The following is a 22,913-nucleotide window of genomic DNA, read 5'->3' as shown; positions in this document are numbered from 1 at the left end:
ATCTCGCACCACCTTCGGGATCCGCGGCAAGCTGCACAATCTTTCGTCTGTTGTTGGGGCCCGCATCACCTGCAGGTAGCAACGTACAGTGAGTTTGACTACTTGGTCCTCGAGGCGCAAGTGCCGCCCCGTGCGCCCTTTTACACTTTCCAGATGGCCTTAGCTGAGGCACTCTGGCCTGAGCTGTTCAGACCGAGAAGCCCGTATAGGCCAATGCATTATTCATGACTTCTCTCATCCAGGCGCGCCGTCAAGGGTGGGCAGTCCCGAGCGTCTGGCCGCGACGTTTGCAGCACATCGGTAGCGAGCTACTTGACAGCTTTCAACTTCGCCTCGGCGGGCCCCTTCGCTCGCAGCCGCAGTCGGTAGCACAGCCCTGGCCGACTCGAGGTCGAACCAGAGGTTTCGCTGGACGGCCGAGCTCCAACGTTGGGAATCCGAACTCGCTTTCCCGACTCGCCCTCCTTTGCCTGTCGGAGCCGGACGGCTCGTCATTAACCTGCGCCAAACGCCCACCGCTGCCCGCTGGGCCCCCCAGCCGTTGGATATGCCGTTGTTTCTCGCCGCGCCTGGGCAGGAAGGTCCTCCCTTCCGCTCTCCCTCCCCGTCGTTGCAGACATACACGTGTCCCGCGCATCTGGAGCACTCGCTTCTGTTTGGTCGCTTCAGCCAGCCCACGCGTCCCCGCACGCCCTGTTTCACATCATGGTATACCCAAACAGGAAGCATCGCGCGGCCTACATTCAGGCATATTGGCGTTTATCAGGCCCGCAACATGTTTGGTGGCAAACGATCGCTGGCGGGCGGGCGGGTGGCCTCCTGGGGCGGGGTTGAGATCGACGAGCCGCCGGTTGATCTCCTCGATGACGCTGCGCGGGTTGGATGGCTGGATGGATGGGACGGGCTGTATGGCTGGATGTGATCACATTGGGGAGCTGCGGCCTCTCTCCTTTCGGGGAGGGTAGGATCCGGTTACTCGTGGGAGCCCGTCCGTCTCCTGACAACACGGCACGTAGCCCCGGGGAGGCATCTAGCAGTCGGTTCCATCCACTTCCGGTCCTTTGGTAGGTTTCGCCTCTCCCGGCCTGGATAATTGCTCCGTCCTGGAGCCACCCGCCCGGCAAGCATCGGTTCGGGCTCCATGTTTCCCCCGTGGGCTATGCACATTCCGGCTGAGTGCCGAAGACTCGTCGCCGTTTCGGTTCCCGCGCCCCAAGTGTCCGATATATTGGCCTCCAGCGCTAAAGGGATCCCGTGTGCTGGACTTGTGCTCTGTGATTCCCTTGGGGCGCAACCACCCGGCCTCCCGTGGGGTGCCACCAGACAGACGGGTAGGCGGGCTTCGTCGATCCGGCGGTCGCTCCGTAGGAAGCACCCGAGACCATGCTCGAGGCAGACCACGGGTAACACTCCTAGAAGAATCTCGCCACCAGTTTTCCCGAGGTGAAAAGTTGCCCCGTTGGGATGCTGAGACCGTCGCTCTGGTCTGAGACTCGTGATCGTGACCATTATCATTCGTCCAATGGGTGAAGGTGTCAAAAACAAACCGTGCGTGCGTCAGTGATGGACCGTCGTCTCGCTTGAGATGAAGAGACCAGCCCAGAGCGGTTTTTTCGGATGAATCCTTTGGGTATGACGGCATCACTTGTCCCGCGTCAAAATCTACGCCAAACGAGCATTCAGCATTGCCACTCTGAAGCTCCTGGCCATCCAACTCCGAGACGCTAGCAGGAGCACCGCTCTGCCCAACGTCGTATTCCCCCTGTGGCAGGCGTGGAAGCTCATTGATTAGGCCCGGCAATTGTCGAACGATTCCCCGTGACAACGCCCTCGGTGGTCTAGCCATCGAGCGGCATTAGCTTTGCCCGGCACTTGATCTCTCGCAGTGGCGACAGCTCGTCTACCAGACTCTTACCCCCTTTCCCTCCCTGCCACGTCGTTGAAGGCTGCGCGCGGCACGAGGTGGAGAGTTCATCTCCCTGAAGTCAATCTTGCATCTCAAACCGTCGAACTCTATGGACCACGTCGAGGAGAAGACATACTCTGAGTCTAACTGAGCCGATCGGCTCTGGCATTTAGGCAGAGAACTTTCCTTCCACAACCGGTTGGTGTAATTCATGTTCCCTTCTTGAACCCCCCCGGCGCGCAGTCGTGCTCGCTAAGCCGGGCCAGCTCCATGTTGTCCAATGGACGGTGTGCCTCAATTTTTGGTTCGGTGACGCCGAACGAACCCCTGAAGTGCCTCACCGAGGGGGTTCTGGGGGAAACCCCCAAGAGGAGCCTGAGAACTTGTACGAAGGGACCCCTAAGAACCCATAGACCGCTTCCCGTCGGTATCCAGTCAGACGTGAAAGCTGGATGCCTCTGTGAAATATACTTGTAATTGTCTCCAAGGCCTCGGCTGTTCAACATGCCCCCCGGTCGTGAAGAGAGGACGGCGGAGTTCATGTTGTATCCCACTCTAATTGTGGCCGTGACGGGAAGCTGAGCCCTGTTATTGTGGCGGGGGGCCAGACAGAAGCGAGTTGTAAGCTGGAGCATCTCAGCCTGATTTTTGGTTGACCTCTCTTCAAGCTTCACGGGGTGGTCGGGTAAGCGAATATACCGGCTGAAGCTTCTGATGATAACCGAACCATATCCAGCTGCTTCTGATTTGTTTCTCGCAGTGGAGCTCTTCGAGACCGTACGGTTACATCAGAGAGGGTATGACTTACTCATGGTTGTGAGGCGGTTGACCCGCAGGTTCTGTCGATGGCGTGGCATGTCATCTTGGGCAATGTACGCTTTAACCAATCTTGGCCTGATGTAAGTTGCCTTGTCCGGATTGTGAAGTTGTTTGGTAACAGAGAGGCTCTGGAACCCAGTGCCGGGCCACCGACCCCTCGAGGGCCTATGGAGTCGGTATTTTTGTTTGGGGCTGTCTCGTGGCATCTGACCTGTCAAAACAAACAGGATGGCGAACTAGATGGTTAGATGAGACCACGAGGATCTTTTTCATTGTCGAAAGACACAACCGAAATACAGTTGTCCGAATCCCGGTTGTGATATCTCGCCTACAATTTATGTTTTCCATGGCCTTCTAGTCTACCGAGACAGTATGTGGTATAGGCAACCTCGCTTTGGGTTATTATGGAGTCGAGCCCATAAAGACTCATTTCCTTTACTCTACAGTGAACATCACCAGATACCCACTGGAAAACACAGAAACGTTGACGGGGAATGCTAGCAGGCGGCCTCCGCAAGGCTTGGATTGTTTCCCATTCTGTTGACACAATCTACCCTAGCAGCACTCAAGTCCCTACTGCGGTACTCAAACACACTTTCTTTCCATCCGAATTACTCCCTAGCTCATGTCTCAATAATCGTAGAAGCCCTTCCCGCTCTTCTTGCCCAGCCAGCCGGCATCGACCATCTTGCGCAGCAGCACGCTGGGTCGGTACTTGGAGTCGCCAGTCTCTTCGTAGAGGACCTTCATGATGGCGAGACACGTGTCGAGGCCGATGAAGTCGGCGAGCTGCAGCGGGCCCATTGGCACGTTTGTGCCGTTCTTCATGATGGCGTCGATGGACTCCTTGTCGCCGACGCCGGTCTCCAAGCAGATGACGGCCTCGTTGATGTAAGGCATGAGGATGCGGTTGGCGAGGAACCCGGGCGAGTCCGCCGAGACGGAGGTGACCTTGCCCATGGCCTTGCAGAAAGCAATGGCCTTGTCGAGCGTCTCCTGGCTGGTCTGCAGGCCGCTGATGATCTCGACGCCCTTCTGGACGGGGACCGGGTTCATGAAGTGGGTTGAGACGACGCGGGAGCTGGCAGAGGTGTCTGTAGGGTCCTTGGTCGTCGAGGCCGCAATCCGGGTGATGGAGATGGATGATGTGTTGGTGGCCAAAATGGCATGCTTGGGGCAGACCTCGGCAAGTTTGGCAAAGATCTCGAACTTGAGGTTGGGGATCTCGGGAACGGCCTCAATCACAAAGTCCACATCCGATAGCTCATCAAGGGAAGTAGCCGGAGAGAGGAGTGAGCGGGCCTGGTCGGCCTGTTCCTGAGTGATCCGGGACTTGGATACATCCTTTGCAAGAAGCTTCTCTGTCGAGTCGTCAGTCACCGGTGACAAGCTCGAGCTACTTCCGTAAACTCACCAGCAAACGACAGTCCCTTGTCGAGGGCCGCCTTGTTGGCATCAACCAACGTCACTGGGACTTGTGCTCTCTGGGCCGCCACAAGAGCGATGCCGAGTCCCTAGTTTGACCGGTTAATTATTTGATGATGGACTTTCACATGCGAATTCCAGGCTCTCTCACCATCTGCCCAGCACCGATGACACCCAATCGCTTTACTCCTCCAGTTGCGGAAGCCGCGATGGGAGTCGAGCTGAAGGCACGAAACTGTCCGGGGAGCTTGGCTACCGCCCGAACGCGAGCAATTGCGGTCGCCATGGCTGTTGAGGAAGGCAAGACGTCACAGTACAGGGATTAGTGAGGTATCGACGATGCCTGATGGGCTTTTTCGGCGTGATCCCGCAAACGGCTGATGTTTCGCAAAGGCACAATTGAGCGTATCAGTAAAGCATTAAAGACACAAAAGCGTCGGAATGTTTGTTTTGAAGGATTGAGTGAGCTACAGAGCGGATGTACGTGGACAGATGTCGTTCCTGGTCCAAGGCCGTGATGAAGCCCATGCCGAGGTTAGCCGCGGTCGTTTACGCACCAGCCACACTCTCCTTTATCTTATCAGAGATCGCGGGACGTATCTTATCAAAGCCACAAAGAGCGGGTCGTCAATTAAGGTAGCGCTCCGTTGACGCGCTTGTCCGCGTCGAACGCGTCGCCTGCTTGACCCGGCCCTCGTCCCCTCCAAGTATTTTCTGCCACTTCTGGGTGTGGTGTGTAGATGGAGACAACGCTGCAGTTCAATTGCATTCTGTCATCATCTTGAGCCCTCCCAAGCCAGAAAAAATGGAGATGCCGGACGGGACAACGGACATTGTCCATCCAGAAGTTCGCGCGCACATCAACAGTCTCGTATCCGCGGTATGTATTGGCGGCCTCGGCACCACTCTGCACCTCCTCTCGTTTGGCTTCTAACCCGGGAAATAGCTTGGTGGCACAAGTGCCGACGACGATGGCCGATACAAGCTCGGTGACGACGCCCTCGAGGTCCTCCGCGATTTGAAGAAATGGATTCGCTTCTACGACGAAAAAACGAACCGCATGGACGTTGCGCGATGCATCTCGGACGCCAACCTGGTCGAAGGCGACCTCCTCCAGATCCTCGCCAGCTGGCCCGAAAACGATACAAACAACAAGTTCAAGGCTCGCGTCGCCCTCGCGTGTTTCGAGATTATGGTGCCTCTTACTTGGCCCATGGAGCGAGACGCCGAGCGAATGACGGTCAACCATCACCGCCACATACCTGTTCTCGAGCTTGCGCAAGTGGGCTACAAGCGGGCCATCATCAACTTTGACGGTGCTCAGATTCTCAACACGGCGGTTCGGGCCGCCTTGCCATCGATGGCCATGCCGATTGGCGACCGAAGTCCTCGTGACCAAGGCATCATCAAGCTCGTGCTCTTTTTCCTTCGCAACATAGCCATGATCACCCCTCCCCCGGGTGTGCAATACGACGGCGACGAGACGCAGATATCCCGCTCCACGACGATCGACGCATTCTCTTTCCAGGACATCTTTGCGGTGTTGCTGATGATCGCATCGAATATGGGTGAAGACTTCCGCACCGAAGACGTGCTTGTCATGGAAGTAATATACCACCTCGTTAAGCAGGTCGACATCAAGAAGCTTTTCATGGATGAACGGCAGTTGAACAAGACAAAGGCCCAAGAGCTATCATCCATGATGAGCAAAGAGACTGCGATGCGTAATGCGTACAACCGCAAGGGCCCAACGCGCCATAACCGATTTGGTACCATGGTGTGGATGCAGCGTGACGATGGAAAGGTGTCGACCATCACCGGCCAGGATGCGCTCGCAGACAGTGCCACACGACAGAAAAAGCTCGACGAATCCAAGACCTTCAAGCCACCACGCAGGGCGAGGAAGGAGGAACTGGAATCCAAGGACCTTGGCGCTCCAGTTAAGCTCAACGCAAGAGCCAATGATCAGCTCCGAACTTTTGTCGAAGACTTTCTCGATGCGGGCTTCAACCCTCTGTTCGAGCATGTCCGCAAATCTCTGGATCGAGAAGCGTCGCACGTCCTGTCTTACCATCGGAGACAGTTCATGTACCTCGTCGCCTGGTTCTTGGAAGCAGAACGAATTCGTAGAAAGTATAGACGAGAGTCCAAGAAGCCTGGCACAGCGGAGGAGGTCAGCAGCTTCAACCTCGTGGCTGGCGTTTTGAACCAGCCAATGTTTGTCACTCTCACGAAGACGATGCACGATTCTTGGGAACAAAAGGACTGGCCCACCTTGACGGCTGCAATGCGTTGCTTTACTCAGATTTTGCTCACTGTTCAAGAGATGACGGAGTCCGGTAACGAGGACGACGAGGAGATTGCGGAAAACACCTTGAGCCGTCTTTTCTACGAAGATTCTACACACGATTTGATCGCCAACGTCGTCAGGCAATACAAAGAGCAGGGCTTCGAATATCTCGACAGCGCCACGGAGCTGACGCACCACTTCCTGCGGATCCTGGAAGCGTATTCGAAACAAAACGTCGACATGCAAGTCCGATCTCGCAAGCGGACTCGACGGAAGAAAAAGGCTGCTCAAGACACCGCGGGTGTAGATACCCTCGACGAAGAAAACGATGATTCTGCAAACGACGAGGCCAACGCCGAGAGGGTTTCCAAGGAGCGCAAGTTCGACTTCCACCGGTTTACATCACGCTTCACGCCCCAGGGAGTTGTCGACACCTTTGTCGCCTTTACCAAGTTCTACCGGGATCTTGACGACTCTCAGCTTAAACGCGCTCACCGTTACTTCTACCGTGTTGCTTTTAAGCAGGAAATGAGTGTGATGCTATTCCGGGTTGACATCGTGCACCTCTTTTACAACATGATCAAGGGGCCGGAGCCTCTGGACAAGAGCTCAACGATGTACAAGGAGTGGGAAGAACTCTCCAAGCAAATCCTCAGGAAATGCATGCGCAAGATTGAGCAACGACCCGAGCTCGTAATCGAGTTGCTGTTCTCCAAGATGAACAACACCGCCTTCTACTTGGAGTACGGCTACGAGAAACAGACTATTTCGACATCACATGCCCGGCCCGCGGCAGAACTTGAGTTCAAGCATACCGAAGAGCGCGATCGACAAATCGCTATTGTCGTCGGAGCACTCCTTGACAAGAATCAGGCGGATCACATAGCTTGGGTCAAGTCCATGCTCGAGTCTGTTGAGAGCGAGCGGCGGGCTTGGGCAGCAGCAAACGAAGTTATACCGTCTGTGGAGCGCACCGAGACAACTGCCGAAGATGCACCAGCTGACGAGACGGCTAACCTTCCCCCTCCATTCAGTAAGTTCACATTTGTACCTATCGTATCGGTTCAACAAGCTAATCTTGCCAAGCTGTACGACCAGACAGTGATACTCGTAGAACCGCCGTGTTCAAGAACTCCCACCTACGCCTCCTCATGAAGCTCGTGGGTTTCGAACGTCTTGCTCCAACTATTGAGGAGACCTCGCAGTCCTTGTGGATTCTACCTGCACGAGTGACTGCAGAGGACCTGCATGAGAGCCTGGACTTCATCAACAAAGCCGAATTCGACCCGCCCGTTTTCGAGGATGGTCGTGCTGCTGACGATCAGCTCCGGCGCAAGAAAGTTGCCCGAAAGCGAGCCGAGTATGATGACGACGAGGATGGCGACGTTGACGATGGCTTCCTCTTTGACCCCTTGGGACCTACCGTCCACAAAGCCATTGACGAGCCTGCATCCAAAAAGACAAAGCGCAGGCGTCGCAGAAAGGGGAGCGAAGAAGAAGAGGAGCCGAACGATTCCGACTTGGAAGAAAGAGCCAAGAAGCGTAGAGAACGCGAGAGAGAAAAGGCGAGGAAAATCAAGAGCCAGGCATACGTTCATGCCAGTGATGACGACACGGATGAGGAGTATGACCGCGAGTTCTTCCTTCGGGAGGAGGCTCAGCGCTTGCGCATGGCTCGCGTCGTGGAGAAGGTGACGCTGTCGGAGCCTACCAAGAGACTATCTGCGGTTGCGCTCGACGACAATGACGATGATCTGCTTGACTTGACGAAGGCCACCCAGTCGACCCAGGGGAGCGCTGATGTGGACATGGATGCCGGGAGCGAGGTTGAGCAGGATGGCGACAACCGAACGCCTTTGACATCGAGCCCGTCTTCCTCGCAGGAAAAGGGTACGAGAAAACGGAGGCGGCTGTCTCCTGAAGAGCCCTCTCTCGAAAAAGGGGTCGAAGGGCCAAAGGAGACGAACGCCGACTCGGAAAATGACGAGGATGACGCCCCGGTGCCCGCAGCACGATCACGGCAGCGCACGAGGGGAGGGTTCGTCATGGATAGCAGTGATGAAGAGTGAATGAGGACAGGCTTCGGGCGTTAGGGTTATAATGAGGTTTGGATGGTTCCGGAATGCATAGCCTAAGAGGATATCTCGTCGATAATACCAATGCTTTCTCGTTAAGCACTGTGTCCAACACCGAAACAGGTTTGTTTCGGCAGGCTCTCTTGAGTACAAATTGCTTCCAGCTTGACTTGGTCTGGTTTAAAACACGGTAAAAGTCAATTGTGTACTCTCAGTTGCCTAGTGAAGTTGCAGGCTTGTCATTCCCAACTATAATCTGCGAATGGCGCCGCCAAGGCTGCAATGCTTCACAACGTCCAAGCAACTTACCTCTGCTATTTAACGTCGCGCACATGAGACATTGACACGGTCTGACAACTCATCATGTAGAAACTAGGACAATGACGTCCAAGAGTGGGAAGTTTTTGCATAATATGTAGTACATAGGAATAACACTAGCCGCTTCGCTTCCTACAAAATTCCCATCCATGCCTACCATATCCTCATGTATATCATCCTCAGAGTGTCGAAACGGATCCTTGGTATCATGACACAAAAGAAAAAAAACTACGCTAGCCGCCGTGACGGACTACCGCAAGCCCTCGTTCAGCGGGGGCGTAACCACAATGGTATCCGGGCTCGCTCCCTCAAAGTCGGGATCGGGCGCGCGCCCGCCTTGCTCTTCTTGCTGGCTCTTCTTCGGAGTCTCCGAGGTCTCGCGGATCCTCTCGAGCCGCCAAGTCGCCTCGCCCTGCGGGGTGGAAGGCATCGTCCGCGGAGACTGCGGATGCAGCCCTGGATCGGCGCTTGGCGTGGAGCTCGGCGGGACGACGACCCCTTGCAGCGGCGCCGTGCTCGGCCGCTCGGGGCTCTTCAGTCTGTCGTCGAGGGAGAGGAGCCTCCTCGCCAGGCCCCTGACTCCCTCGCCGACGAGCTCGGGGTGGTCCCAGGCAACCAGTCCCGGGCTACCTTGTACGCGGCGCACGTGTACCGCGTTGTACGAGACGTTGGCCCACGCAGGGCACACATGAGAGATTGGTGCTGCGTGAGGCAGCGTGTTTTGGGCTTCGATGTCGGCGTTCTGCACGTTTCTGACGTCCGCCGAGAATACGGTAATCGCCACGTTTGGCTTCTTTGCCGGTTTCGACACAGGCTTCTCCTGGTGTGTCAGGCAATGCGCCCAGAGTCGCATCGCGGCTTCTGGTCCGGGCAGCCACGCGGTTTGGGTGAAGGTGATGATCTCGGCCTGAGAGAACTCCTTCTTGACGCCAAGGACACGGATGACTTTGAGGACGAGGGCGAGCAATCCCACGGGGGAATCGCACAGGGCGTAGGACGGCGTGTTTGGCTCGATGATGGACGCAGGGCCGGGTAATGAGAGATTTGCAGATTGCTTCGGAGTGAGCTCCGCCTGGCCCAGGGATCGAACGTCTTCGCTTTGGTAGCCGAGGATCGGTGCACGGAAGAGCTTGGCAATGGTCCACTTCACCCACTCGAGAGGCGCCTCCTTCAAGGTCGGCGCCGTCAGCGATGGGTTGATGAAGTGAGCACCTAGACAACTGCCAGGGTAGTGGATCGCCAAGTGGTTTGTGAGTTTCCAGTCGATTCCGGCCGGGCTCGAAGACGCGGACGACGTGTTGGAGACCAGGTAGTACGTGTACGAGAGCCGCGACATGACGATGTTGAGAATCTCCGCCGTCGCCGAGATGACGGAAGTGTTGCTGGGCAGCGCATCGCTGAAGCCGAGGCCGGGCAGAGAGGGAATCACCACGTGAAAGGGCTGTTGCTCTTTCGGGTCCTCGGGCTCCGTGAGCGGCCGGATGAGGTGTCCGAGTGAGAGGTTTGAAAAGGGGAAAGGAGGGGTCAAGAGAAGCGGGATGGCATGGGCGTGAGGCGATCTGACATGGACAAGGTGAAGCCGGACAGAAGCGTCTGACCCCGGCACGGTCACGGCTGTGCGGAACTGAGGTAGTTGATCGTTGAAAGCAGCCTCTTGCTCTCGCCAGTCATACCTTTCAAGCCTAGATGCGCCGCGGATCAGCGACACGCTCCTCGGATCAACATCACCACCGCTTGACTCACCAGAAATCGATGAGCGGTTCAATCTGCGTCTTTGGTTCCCACCAATCCCGGGACTTGGGCTCTGACGTCTCATGCGGCAGTCTTGTGAGCTCCAACTTCTGTTTCGTGAGATCGAGATACTTCCTAGAGACCTTTAACCTGTTGTGTTAGCTAACGATCTCACCTCTCGTTTCTCCGAGGGCGCTCACGTGGATGCGGTAAGGCTTAATCTCATCTCCCGAAAGAATAGCGCTGGACTCTAAAGGTTTGGCCATGGTCGCTAATAATGCACACACGATCGACAGCCAACAACGATCTGAAGGAGTTTCTCACGCAATACTCAGCGGCAGTACCGCAAGTAAACAAACGCGATTTTGAAAATGGAGTTTCCGGAGCATGGAAATGATGGAGAACGGCAAAAACACGACAGGGAAAGCAAATCACCACAGCTAAGCGAACCAAACTATTAAGTACAACCTCACCCCAGATACAACGTCCTGCGTCGTCTCGTCGCTATCGCCCGGGGAATCCATAAATGCCCCGTCCACCGTCTTGCGTACTGGCCGCTCCCATGTCGTGCCCGTTTGGCGCAAAGTAAACGGTGTGGTGTGGCATTGTGGCTTGCCCCCCTGCCTGCGACGATGGCTTCTGAATGGCCCACGACGGAAAGGAGGAGCGGTCTAGGCCGGTTACACGTCGAGCGAGCTGTGGCGGTGCGTACGAATATCCCGGCGAGTTCGGAAATGATCACCGCTTTTTGCTGGAAGTGTCAGGCACAGAGTCGCATCCATGGCCAGTCTTGGACGCGATTGTGGGAGAAGCGCCCAAGACAAGACAATCATTGGCTCTGGTTGCGTTCTACCCCTTGCTAGCTGGCTGTGATGGTGCACTCGCCACGTCAAGCCACACCTTTTGAATTGACCATCGGTTGGCAGCTTGGCTACTTAGTCCAAGGTACGTGAGCATCTTCGCTTGCTGTCTGCTGTGCTCTCCTGGTCTCGTCTGAGTAGAAACACCATCTATTGACTTGATTATGACTCCCTACTGCCTACCAAGGCTTGATCAATGCCCCTTGCCACAGCTGATCGACGCCAGCCCTGTAGTCTGTACATGGTTCCCAATCGAACGCCGCCCTTCTCATTCATGGTCGAAGCCGACTCATCCCCAAAATGTCAGTGACTTCCTGCTTCTCTGCCCATACCCGTAATTCTCTAGAATGCCCCCAGCTGTTTCGGCAATGCCTTCCCAGCCGTCTTCAGCATCCCTGCTTCTCGCGTGCAATCGTTACCTGTTGTTGAGTAATCTTCTCGTCCGTCCGTCTCTCTGGTGTAACCTCACAACGGACACCATCAGACAAGGACGGAACAGAATCTGGCATACTTCTGGTCAGACCCACCGCTGCTTCATCCAGGGCGCTGAGGTACAGCTGGAGGCGCACCTCCTGGACCTCCACGCAAGTTCATCGCACCGATTCGAGACACGATGTTGCTTCCCACAGCGTCAACGGCTCCTCTCGGTGATGCCAAGCTTGGCCCCTGCGGTGCAGTTTCCTGGACGCGGAACAACTTGATCGCCGTACCGTTCCAAATCCCGACCGTACCCTTGGAAATCTGGAGTTCGCTGGTGAACACAAAGCCCCACAGGAGAGACTCATACCAGCCTAGAGACAACTGTGACCACTCGAAGGAGTGCACCCGTGGCGGCGTCGGGTCTATACCCACAAGTTTAATCTCTTGAATCTTCATAAGTGTCTCTCGGGTTGCGAACTCCCCAGCGAGTGCTTGCCTGGGCAAGAGAGCCGACACTTGCTGAATTACAGTGAGAATGGTGTGAAGAGGAAGCTCTGGAAGCCAGCTTTCGATCCAATGAGCCGTTGGCTCAAAGGCGCCGGACTGAGACTGCCCACTAGTGGAGTATCCGCCCAGGCTCGTGGTACTGTTCTGCCTGGAGAAGTTGCTCATGCCAACAGGCATCTTGCCTCTGGCCTTCTCCGACATGCCTCGCAGCTGTGTTGGTACCGCATCCTCTACAACTGATGCTTGCGACGACGCAATGGACGGATTCTCACTCGTCGTTGATTGCGCTGGGGTTGGACGGTGATCGTCATCGTCGCTATCGTCCTCGTCGTCCCCAATGGCAAAAGTGCCATCTTCCTCCGGGACATCACTCAACGTAGGCGGCCGAGGGTGTGATGTCGTTGGACTGCGGATGCTCTCAACCGAGCTTCTCACCGAACTGGGTTCGAGCCCATCGCCATGGGCAGCGGATTCCTTGCGGCGACGGTTTCGTCTTTCAATCTCCTCCTGGCCGCTCTCAAGTGTAAATGTCCGTAACGCTTCGATGCGTTTTTTATTGCGCAGAATCGCATATATCAATTCTGGGTTTCCTGTAATAACGTCAGCATACCGTTCGTTTCGTTCGGTCAAAGGGGGTGGAGTGTAGGCGGTTTGGTTCTTACTTTGGTATTGGTGTTCAACAATGGAGTTGATCGACTCCAACAATGACCTAAGCAAGTCGTGGTTGCTATCATTGGCGAGTAGAAAAGAGGGTGAAGACATGGACGTGAACAATTGCATGAGCTTCAACGCAGATGCAGAGCTCAGGCCTTCAAGGTAGGGCGCAATGTTGTTGATCACGGCCAGAAGAGCCGGGTAAATGGCGTTGAGCCTACCTTGGCTTGTGGTGATGAGACTGTAGATGGACTGTTCGGTGTCAGCTGGATCTTATGTGCAATTCTCTGGGCTTCCTTACATGAATCAGGAAATCGGCATATGTTCCACTGAAGCCAGGTATCCTGATAGTCATAGGCAGACTGTCTTGCCCTTCAAAAACCCGGTTCAGGTTGGCGCCAAAGTTCGCTTCGACGCTCAGCGTCTGAAGTAAGAAGGCACACATTCTCACGACACCTTGCTTGGATACATCATTCTTGTACTCCAAGGCGTAGAACAGAGTGAGGACGAGGAAGTCGTGGACCCGCTCAGTGTCGATAATGAAAGACCTAAACCTCTTGTTGCATTGGGTGATCTCCCAAAATAGCATAATGATTTCGGGAGCAAACTTTGATGTTGTCTGTCCACTAGGGATATACGAGCTCTTTTCCTGCAGCGGCTGGTTGAGGATCCGCGTCATGCCGTCAACAATGAACTGGAAGTCCTGGGGCCGATGTAGTCTCCCGAGGAAGTGACGGTAGTAGTTCTTCGAAGTGGTGCCGTTCTGCTCGGGAATTGGGTATAGGAGAAATACCAGCAGAAGCTGTAGAGTGTATGTTACTAGAATCTGTTTCTCGTCCTTGAAAACCAAGGTATTGTACGGTACACGCCAAGTGGCAGGGTTGTACTTCAGGGTCTACTGTTGTCAGTATCATACTCGGAACTGAGAGGCAACAGTGCACTGGGGAGTTGGCGAAAAGACGGTAGTCCACATACAGTATTCAGCAACGAGCACAAAACCGACAACACAACCTGTTTGTCGGGACATGTGCAGATGTGCGTCAGGGCTCGAACTCCCTTTTGCGGAAGCGTGTTCGGCGACATATACATGCTTTGACTCGTCATGGTCAGCAGCAGACGGAGTATCTCGCTTCGATTGCTCTCGTATTCCTTTGTCGTAGCCACTGATGTGTTGCATCCAACACCGCTCTGCCAAATGGCATAGGTGACTTTCGGCCGTCCAGGGGGCTGCCTGGGCAGAGTGAGGTCGGAAAAGAACAGCAGATCGACCAAGGTGTCGATAAGCTCCTCGGCGAGGGGTTTGGCATCTTCGAAGTCTTCGGTAACGTTCTTGGGCGGCCGCTGGCCATCCTGGGCCCCATCAAATAGCACCTCGTTGGCGATAGCCGATTGTCTCGTCCTCTTCCTTCGCGCACCCCAGAAGAAAGTTTCCTCCCATGATTGAAGGTTGTCCGCCTCGTAGACGAAGGGCAGGATGCGTGTTAGGACGCGGATGCAGTTGAGAGCATCTCGTTCGGGAGCGAATTCGGGATCGGGAAAGGATGGGTGGTGGCGCAAGATAAACAGCCGAGATGTTAATGCGAGTATCAGGGTTTCTAGGTTCTCGAGGGCTTTGTCTCTCGTACGACGAATGTCGGCGGGGGCGAAGAGGCTGAAGATATCCTCTGACGATTCGGGAAGTTCCCAGAACTGTACACATAGCCAGGTCAGTGTCCGGTAATCGAGGATAAGGGCGAGCCACAAAGAGGCCAGCTTACAGAAGTCCAGTAGGGGTCATCGGCAGGGATGTGTCGTTCTTCAGAAAGCCGAAATATGCCTTTCTTGAAGACAAGCTTCGAATCGCTGGCGCCCATGTTGTCACAGAGCGATCATATCTGTCGAAACGATCTGACGGGAGAGGAAGCTCGGGAGGACGGTGGTCTAAAGGTTCCAGACCAAAGGTGCCCGGGTGCTACGTAATGGCGGAACAGCGGGTCGGCAACTGGTGGCTGTCCAACCTATGAAGAGGGAAAAGCGGGGGCGGGAGTTCTCCGAATTCCAAAAGTCCACGTTCCCATCTGTTCCCCATTCTGTGTGAAGGGCCTTCATGCCGAGGTACGTACCTGCAGCTCTCACGGTACCTCAGAACGGGTAGCTTCTGAAGAGCTCATGGGCACAACCGGCCGAATAAGCGGCCTACCTCACAATTCGGCGGTCTTGCGCCTCACGTTGATTACAAACCTCGCGCAGGAAACACCTGGGGACTTGGGGCTTGAACAGGACATAGCTGCTTCTTCATGAGTTTGGCGTGTGGATGATGTTGGCGCTACAGCACGCAATGACACTGAGCTGCATCTATGAGACAGGACCCTTGTACTTCAGTCCCTTCAATGTACATTTGTATTGTACGCCAGTCAAGTATATACAAATCCTGGGTCTGCCGCGGCTCTCGGTCCGAGGCTTTCAACAATAGAAGATGGCACGTTTTGGTGCCTCAAAAATCATTCTATTCGCGGATGCGGCCATCTACATCCTAGGCCACCGCAAAAAAGAATCTCATGATATGACGGCGCTGGCAATGTCCCCCCTACCCCATCCGAAAAACAAAACAGCCGTTAGAAATCCTCAGTGCATCCAGCTGCCGCCCGACGATCTCCTGCCCCTCTCGTAAAGCCACTTGTTGTTCAAGCCGACACTGGTACGCTTTCCAGCCGAAGGGCTTGGCGTGCCTGGGTCAGGGAAGAGGGAAGAGCTCGTGCTCGCCCCCAGGTTTGTCGAAGAGCCAAAAGACGACCTCCTGTTGCTGTTGAGGCTTGCCGAAAACTTGGACGGGCTGTTGAGTGGGGAGGGAGAATAAGACTGTCCGTTCAAGGAGCTCCCGAGAGCCGGGCTGCCTCTGCCGGACAGCGGAGACCCGGAGAAGCTTCTGTTACTTGCGGGTGAGCCCGCCAAAGACGGAGTACGCGAGTATCGTGGTGGCGTGCTGTAGACAGCATCAGGAGTGGCTGCTGCAGAGCTGGGCGGCAGACCCAGAAGCTTGCGCTGCGCAGGGGTCAGAGGAATATCTGACAGGTCGTCTTCGGATCGGAATAGCGGCAGCGTGGCCATTCCAATATTGGCGAGTGGAACGAGTTGGACCAAGTAATAGGCCCAGCCCAGATACGATCGTAGCGAAGCGCTGAACCTTTTGCAATGGTTAGGGCCCGCGGGAGTCGGCTTGAGAGAGGGAGGACGTACCATTGTGCGGGAATGTAGGAACGGGTAAGGACCTGAGAAAGCCAGAGGCTGAGAAGGAAGCCAATGTTTAACGCGATCCTTCTTACATTCTTCTCGGAGAAGGTAGTTGCGTTGCGCCGTCTTGTGATCTCGTTGAGGCGCGGGTGTCTCCAAGTGCCTGGGCTGTCGACAACGGGAGTGGACTTTTGTGGCGTCGATCTGACGGGAGTGCTGACAACCGCTCGGCTCCCCGACGAAGACATGTTGTCCTGTGTGTCTGGCGTGAGGCTAACGGTGAGGGTGGGAAGTCGAAGTCGGGAGACGGTAGTCACGATCAGGGTCAAGGCCTGTTGCGTGCAACATTAGTCCAACTGCAGATTTACATTGCATTTTCCAAATGAAGGAAATAGCTCACTAGTCCCGAATGATTTTGCAAACCTGTTCTATGTTAGTACTGTGTCGTTTAGACGCTGCGCGGTCGCCGAGCGCTGGCGTGCTTCAATGCGCCGCTTCAAGTCGAGTTGTCGATGGTGATGGATGCGGTAGACAAATGATGGCCGAAGCCTCTGGCAAAGGCATTGGCAGAAAAACAATGCTTCAGCCACAAGGGCCACAGCAACCGGCAGGAAGCGGTCTGCTGCGAGTGGAGACCTTCAGCCTGCACCTGCCTGGCGGGGTGGCTTGCCTTACATAGCTGAGAGGTACGTACTTCCAACTACCTACATTACTAGTTTCGAGGCACTCGACAACCGCGGCAGCGAGAGGAGGTGGGGAGTACCTCAAGGTACCTTGCACAGCGGGCTTCCACCAGGTACAGGACTGTGAATACAGACATCTACAAGTGAGCGCCCTGGCCCTTAATAGGTACAACGGTCAGAGTTTCTAAACCTTAAGGGTCTGCGAGCTGACTAAGTTCCGCAGTTAGCAGCCGGAGTCTCGCAATGTTAGCCATCCGGCTGTTGGAGAACGCTAGGCACAGGTACGAGTAAGGTCCCTCAGCTCACTCTCGTAAGTCTACAGCGGGAGCCGGGGGGACGTCAGAATCCCCGCCGTTGACTGCCAGCGCAACCCACCTCAGCACCACGAAACCTCCGAGCTCGAGCTCCGTGGCACTGCCTCGTGCTTTTTCCTCTTTCTTCTCTCTAAACCCTCCAAGCTTTCCATGCGGCCACGTAAAGCCTTTCGTTGACCTGCTCCCACCGCTGCAACCACCTGCCCTAATCGATCCCCGGGACTTGAACCGACTCGTCTTATTCGGACCCTCGCGTCGCCGCCCAACATGGGCTTCTTCGACAACCTCATGCTCCAGATGGACGAGAGCGTTTCGGGCCTATTCGGACAATGGAACGCATACACCACCGCCCTCATCACGCTCCTCGTTGCTATTGTTACCTACCGAGTCGTTTCTAGCCAGGACCCCGATACCCATCCTATGCTTCTTGCGCGCCAGGCCCAAGGCTCGCCCGTCCGACAAGAAGGAGAATCCCCCATCTACCGATCCCATTCTGCCCCTCACGGAATGCCTTTGAACACCGGGCTTAACGTCAAGGATGCCGGCGCTTCCAAGTGGTCGAGAGGACGCGATGGAGACCTTCGGGATATCTGGAGAAGAGCGGCGACGGGTGCCTCCGAGGAGGAGGGCAAGCTTTCGGCAGGCAAGGGCCGGTTGTTGACCGTCCTGGGCTCCGAGAACGTCGTCGAGCACCCGCTTGGTAAGTCCACGCGCTGTTGTGTCTTCAGCCTCTCGCTCTCTAACGCCGCGACGCTGTGTAGACGACGTCACCCGCCAGATCAACCTCATCGGCCAGCACATTCATGAGCAAGGCGGCATTCGCGTCGCCGTCTACTTGCCCAACTCCATCGAGCTACTGGTGACGCTGTTCGCCTGCAGTTTCTACCCCAACCTCACGGCCATCCTGATTCCCTTTGATGTCTCGGACGAGGAGCTCATCACAATGCTGCGTCGTTCTGCCGCCGATACCGTCGTCACTGCTCCTGGCGCATTCCCCTTTGACCCGGTTGTCAAGGCGTACCCCGCCCTCCGTCAAGTGATATGGGTTGTGGACGAGGGGAGCGCGCACATGGACTGGAACGAGGTTCCCCAAGGCATGGGCGGCAGCGTTAACGTCGCAACTTGGCAGGACATTCTTCGCGAGGCTCCTGCCGATGCCGCGAGAGAGCTGCCCCCTGTCAACAAGGAGGTGGAACCGAAGGATATCATCAGCTTCTGGCAGTCAAAGCCCGGAACCATGGAGGAGATGGTGCGCTTTACGCAGGCCAACCTGGTGTCTGGAGTTGCTGCTCAGCTCGCCGCGATCCCGTCGACCCAACGTCTCAATCCCTCTGATCTCTTCTTGTCGGCCGACTCTCTGACAAACATCCACACTCTCACTCTGACGTTGGCGGCTCTGTACTCCAACTCGTCTGTCGCCTTCAACTCGGTTGCTGGAAAGTCTACCGATCTGGTCCTTGCCACCCAGGGAGTTGCCCCTACGGTGCTGGTGTTGACCCCTGAGACCCTGTTGAAGATGCACCAGGAGTCGACCAGCCGCCTGTCCTCTGGCCTGGCCAAGGTTGCTCACTGGGCACAGTCCCGCAGTCTCACGGAAAGTGGCGTCATGCCAGTTGCCTCTTTTGCTGCTCGATTCAACAGCGCATCCCGACCCGCGATTGGTACCACTCCCGGCAAACTGCGCCTCATCTACGTGGCGGAGAGGGTTGGGACTGGATCGCCCCCGCTGTCGTCCCGCATGCTCTCTGACATTCGCGTCTTCACCGGTGCTAGAGTCATCTACGCTCTGGCTGCTCCCAAGGTGGCAGGTGCCGTCGCTCAGACTGGTTACTACGACTACAGAGTTCACGATGACAAACAATCTCACTTTGGCCCGCCCGTGACAAGCACCGAGATCCTGTTGAGAGATACGGAGGAGCACAAGAATGCCGACCAGTCGTATCAAGGCGAGGTGAGTTTGTTGCTAACTAGCGAGGTGGGTTGACTGCTAACGTTCCTGTGACAGATCTTTGTCCGAGGTCCCTGCGTAGCGGGCAACGAAGCCTCCATCAAGGCTACGGGGAAGATTCGGGACGACAATACCTTGGCGTATGCATGAAATTCCATATTTGTTCATAGTACAGTTGTACGAGCGGGATAAATGGACAAGGATGAAATTCTATTCCAATTAAGATATTTTGAGGTCGCCTCGACGGCGGCGGAGGGCTTAACATACGCTGCGGACCCAATTCGCATACCACCGTCTACCGTCTGGACGTGCTTCCGTTACTTTCCACGAACACCATCGAGAATGCGACTGATATCCGTGTGCTGGTTGCTCTCGGCAGCTGTAGGCTGTCCCTGGGCTTTGGGTGCATCCCTCTGCCTCTTCGCCACAGCTTGGGGTGATTTGTCTAGATGTTTGTCTACCTGTTTATCGTTGTTCTTGTGCTTTACAGTATGTGTTTGTACAATTGTGCGCGATCTGGTATGCTAGATAAGTGCATTCATTGTAGACACCCATGCACAACACATAGTAAAACAGACCACATGCTGGCTCGGTGTGTCTGAGACTGCTCTCGGCCATGGCGCGCCATGCCCATTGCGATGGAGGAAAGACCAGCTTCGGTCGGCCCGTTGAGCTGGATACCACCTGGATGGCGACACTCTGGCGAGTGCGTGACGAGCTAGGCCGCTTGCTCATCGTCTCTCCAGCGTTGAGTGAAGAACATGCTGCCTCATCAATGAGATGAACACGAGGGCGAGAACCGAAAGGCCGAGCATGGTGTACCATACGCTGCCGAAGGCCTCCATGAAGGAGGCTACGACGCCGGGCTTCCACCCGACGGGCAGATGCTTCAGCTCGTCGAGGTCGTCTCTGATGCGGCGGATGATTTCGGCTGCGTTGGGATAGTCTCCGAAGCGGTCCCAGAGTCTGTTCCGCAACACGTTCTGGTAGACGGCGGAGCCGATGGTGATGCCGATGGTCCCTCCGAGACTCCGGGCCAAGTCTGCATGGTTGTCAGTATTTTGCATTGGATCATTGTTGCTCAGGGTTGGTCCACTCACATGTTGCCGATGTTATGACTGCCTGCTGAGAGTGGTCGACGGCGGCGATGCAGCCGAGCAGCGTGATGGTTAACATGGCTCCGTAGCCTCCGCCCACGAGGAAGAAGACAATGTAGTTGACCCAAGCGGGCGTGCTCTCGTTGTACTGCGTGAGAATGATGATGCCGGTGTTGAAGATGACGAGGGCGCAGATGCCCGGGATGACGTACTTCCCTGTCCGCTTCATGATGTAGCCGGCACCGATGGACATGATGGACACTCCCACGGGGGACGTCAGGATGCGGAGGCCGGCCTGGGTCGCCGAGAGCCCGCTGACCTGGAGGTACAGCGGCACGTAGAACATGGCCATCATCATGACCATGGTGCACAAGAGGTTGGTCAGGCACGCGGCGAGGATGGTGCGGTTGTAGAGCAAGCGAACGGGGATGATGGGCTGCTTGACCCTGCTCTCCCACACGATGAAGCCGACAAAGGCCGCCACGGAGAGGGGGATGGTCGTGAGCGGGAGGGGGTGCACCCACGGCACCAGGTTTCCTCCGGCGTTGAGACCGAGCAGCAGGAGCACGAGGAAGGAGATGGTTAGGAAGACGCCAAAGAAGTCGATGCGCGCCAGGTAGGACTTGTCCGAGGCTTTGGGGGGCACCTTGACGAGCACGGCGACGAGGACGGCCGAGATCAGGACGGGCGGCACTTGCACGAGGAAAGCGAGCCTCCAGCCCATGGCGGTGTTGTCGTTGATGAGGCCGCCGAAGACGCCTCCGAGCATGGCGCCCGAACCGTAGGCGATGTTTCCAATGCCCTGGTAGATGCCTCTCTGCCGCAGGGGGATGAGGTCGGAGGCGAGGAAAGTGGAGATGGACATGAGTCCGCCGCCGCCGATGCCCGCCACGACGCGGCCGAAGATCATGACGGACTGCGTCTTGGCGAGGCCGCAGATGAGGTTGCCGGCGGCGAAGAAGATGTTGCTGAAGATGAGGCCCGGCCCGCGGCCGAAGATGTCGGTCAGCCGGCCGGAGATGGGCTGGCACGCGGCATTGGAGATGAGGTAGGCCGTGGCGAGCCAGCTGAGGAGGCTCAACGACTTGAACTCGCTCGAGATGGGGCCCGAGAGCGTGGCGATGATGGTGCTGTCGATGGCGCCAAGGAAGACGCCAAAGTACGAGGTGCCCAAGATGAGAGCCAGGCGGGTGCCGGAGACGGTCTCGGCCACGATGGTCGTCTCTTCGTCGTTGGCGGCGGGGGCCCCGTCGATGGTACCGTTGCTGCCGCTGCTGCCATTGAGCAGAGGCGTCGTCTCCGAGGTTTGCTCGGCGGCGGCGGCAGCTCGCCGGGGTTGCTCTTCGTCCGTCGTCATGGTGCGCGGCTCTTCCACCCAAATTTCCTCCTTGCCTTTTACCTCTGAGATGAGGACGGGGCTCGCGTTGCAGTGCCGTATTAAGGTGGTATTTTCACTCTCTGGCGGTAGTGGTCAATTGGTCGGAGATGACGTCTTACCGAATACCCTACGCATCTGGCAAGGTGAGATGTCAAAGTTGCATTATGTAACGACAGGTTCATTTTGCTCCCGGAAAGGATGTCATCGCGCCGCTACCAGAGAGCCCTCTCTACTGACTAATTGCTGGCCCGTCTCTGGCCAGTCAGAAGGCCCCAGCGGTTCCCCAGAGTCCCAAGAGTCCCAAAACCCCCGAAGCTCGGCGTGCGCCCCCCAACCTGTGCGCTCGGGCATCTGCCTGTAATAGGCAACTGTATGGCATGTCTGGCAGGCATTTTGGGCCAAGGCCAGGGCCAAGGCCAGGGCCATAGTCCCCCAAAGGGCTCTCGAGAGTGCGATAAGCCGGATTTCGACATAGGCCTAGCATACCAAACACCCCCGACTAATCTTCAACGAGCCGTGTTAGACACTCAGCCTACGAGTTTATTGGGTAAGTAATAGCCGAAGCATTGCGTACGCCTCTCTTATCTTTACCCACCAGCGGCACAACCTTGCAATCACGTCAATGCCGATGTCGGTGTCGTCTTGTAAAGCGTCCTATTCTTTAACTCGACCTCCTCCACTCGGGCCCGACATTGAGGCCGTCTGAGCATCATCTCACTGCCGCCACGGAAAGGAGAAAATGTCATGATGTTTGATGCGGATTCTGCGACCTTTCTGCCATCGACCGTAGATGAACCGGGGATGATGTTTTGACATCCGGGATAACTCAACCGGTGCAGCACGCTGGTAGGCCGACCAGCGAGCGAGACCGTCGACATCGATGCCGATCAGCCCAGGTATGGAAAGCGTTCTTTTTGGTGCGCGTATTCTCTCTTGCTCTACCTGAAAACATGTATTCAAAAACAAAAAAAAGAAAGAACCATCAGGTAGAATTGAATCATTGTTTCTCTCGACCTGTAAACGAACGTTGTTTCTCATGAGAGGTTCCGTCGAGGCCGCCTCTCTCAATTGGCCTCATTGGCCTCAATGGCCTCAGTTCTAGTCTCCACTTGTCTCTTCTTGGCAATGGCTCATCCCCAAACCGCCAGCAACCAAATGCGCCGTTCAGACAATGGCCCCAAAAGAGGCCAAAACATGGCGTCTGCGGACTGACTCAGAGTGAGCGACCATCCAGTATGAGGAATGGCCTCGATTCTCATCGTATTTCATAGCCGTGGT

At 56.0% G+C, this 22,913-nt stretch overlaps 6 protein-coding genes across 6 annotated transcripts; 2 read left to right on the top strand and 4 right to left on the bottom strand.

Annotated features, from left to right (window-relative positions):
- Positions 1 to 3,355: 3,355 nt before the first annotated feature.
- On the bottom strand, positions 3,356 to 4,436 carry ColSpa_09376 (putative 3-hydroxybutyryl-CoA dehydrogenase; the record flags this gene model as incomplete). The annotated part of the gene is made up of 3 exons (XM_049275588.1): positions 3,356 to 4,086; positions 4,140 to 4,239; positions 4,302 to 4,436. 3 exons carry the CDS (start codon positions 4,434 to 4,436, stop codon positions 3,356 to 3,358), a joined length of 966 nt encoding a protein of 321 aa, XP_049131545.1.
- A 519-nt stretch (positions 4,437 to 4,955) lies between these two features.
- Positions 4,956 to 8,509, top strand: ColSpa_09375 (toxin zeta; the record flags this gene model as incomplete). Its single annotated transcript, XM_049275587.1, has 3 exons — positions 4,956 to 5,030; positions 5,097 to 7,473; positions 7,527 to 8,509. The coding sequence occupies 3 exons, from the start codon at positions 4,956 to 4,958 to the stop codon at positions 8,507 to 8,509; spliced, it is 3,435 nt and encodes a 1,144-aa protein (XP_049131544.1).
- Positions 8,510 to 9,083: 574 nt separating this feature from the next.
- Positions 9,084 to 10,830, bottom strand: ColSpa_09374 (putative epoxide hydrolase; the record flags this gene model as incomplete). Its single annotated transcript, XM_049275586.1, has 3 exons — positions 9,084 to 10,506; positions 10,643 to 10,707; positions 10,765 to 10,830. 3 exons carry the CDS (start codon positions 10,828 to 10,830, stop codon positions 9,084 to 9,086), a joined length of 1,554 nt encoding a protein of 517 aa, XP_049131543.1.
- Positions 10,831 to 11,958: 1,128 nt separating this feature from the next.
- Positions 11,959 to 14,858, bottom strand: ColSpa_09373 (UBP9-binding protein bun107; the record flags this gene model as incomplete). The annotated part of the gene is made up of 5 exons (XM_049275585.1): positions 11,959 to 12,941; positions 13,014 to 13,257; positions 13,307 to 13,900; positions 13,981 to 14,694; positions 14,763 to 14,858. 5 exons carry the CDS (start codon positions 14,856 to 14,858, stop codon positions 11,959 to 11,961), a joined length of 2,631 nt encoding a protein of 876 aa, XP_049131542.1.
- Positions 14,859 to 17,479: 2,621 nt separating this feature from the next.
- Positions 17,480 to 19,310, top strand: ColSpa_09372 (putative uncharacterized transporter YgaY; the record flags this gene model as incomplete). The annotated part of the gene is made up of 3 exons (XM_049275584.1): positions 17,480 to 17,912; positions 17,974 to 19,163; positions 19,218 to 19,310. 3 exons carry the CDS (start codon positions 17,480 to 17,482, stop codon positions 19,308 to 19,310), a joined length of 1,716 nt encoding a protein of 571 aa, XP_049131541.1.
- Positions 19,311 to 19,891: 581 nt separating this feature from the next.
- On the bottom strand, positions 19,892 to 21,614 carry ColSpa_09371 (multidrug resistance protein fnx1; the record flags this gene model as incomplete). Its single annotated transcript, XM_049275583.1, has 2 exons — positions 19,892 to 20,202; positions 20,261 to 21,614. 2 exons carry the CDS (start codon positions 21,612 to 21,614, stop codon positions 19,892 to 19,894), a joined length of 1,665 nt encoding a protein of 554 aa, XP_049131540.1.
- Between the last annotated feature and the right edge of the window lie 1,299 nt (positions 21,615 to 22,913).

The sequence above is a fragment of the Colletotrichum spaethianum genome, assembly GCF_022836535.1.
Source record: "Colletotrichum spaethianum MAFF 239500 DNA, contig28, whole genome shotgun sequence".
In the NCBI taxonomy this organism is placed as follows: Eukaryota; Fungi; Ascomycota; class Sordariomycetes; order Glomerellales; family Glomerellaceae; genus Colletotrichum; species Colletotrichum spaethianum.
This window is presented reverse-complemented; position numbering and strand designations above follow the sequence as displayed.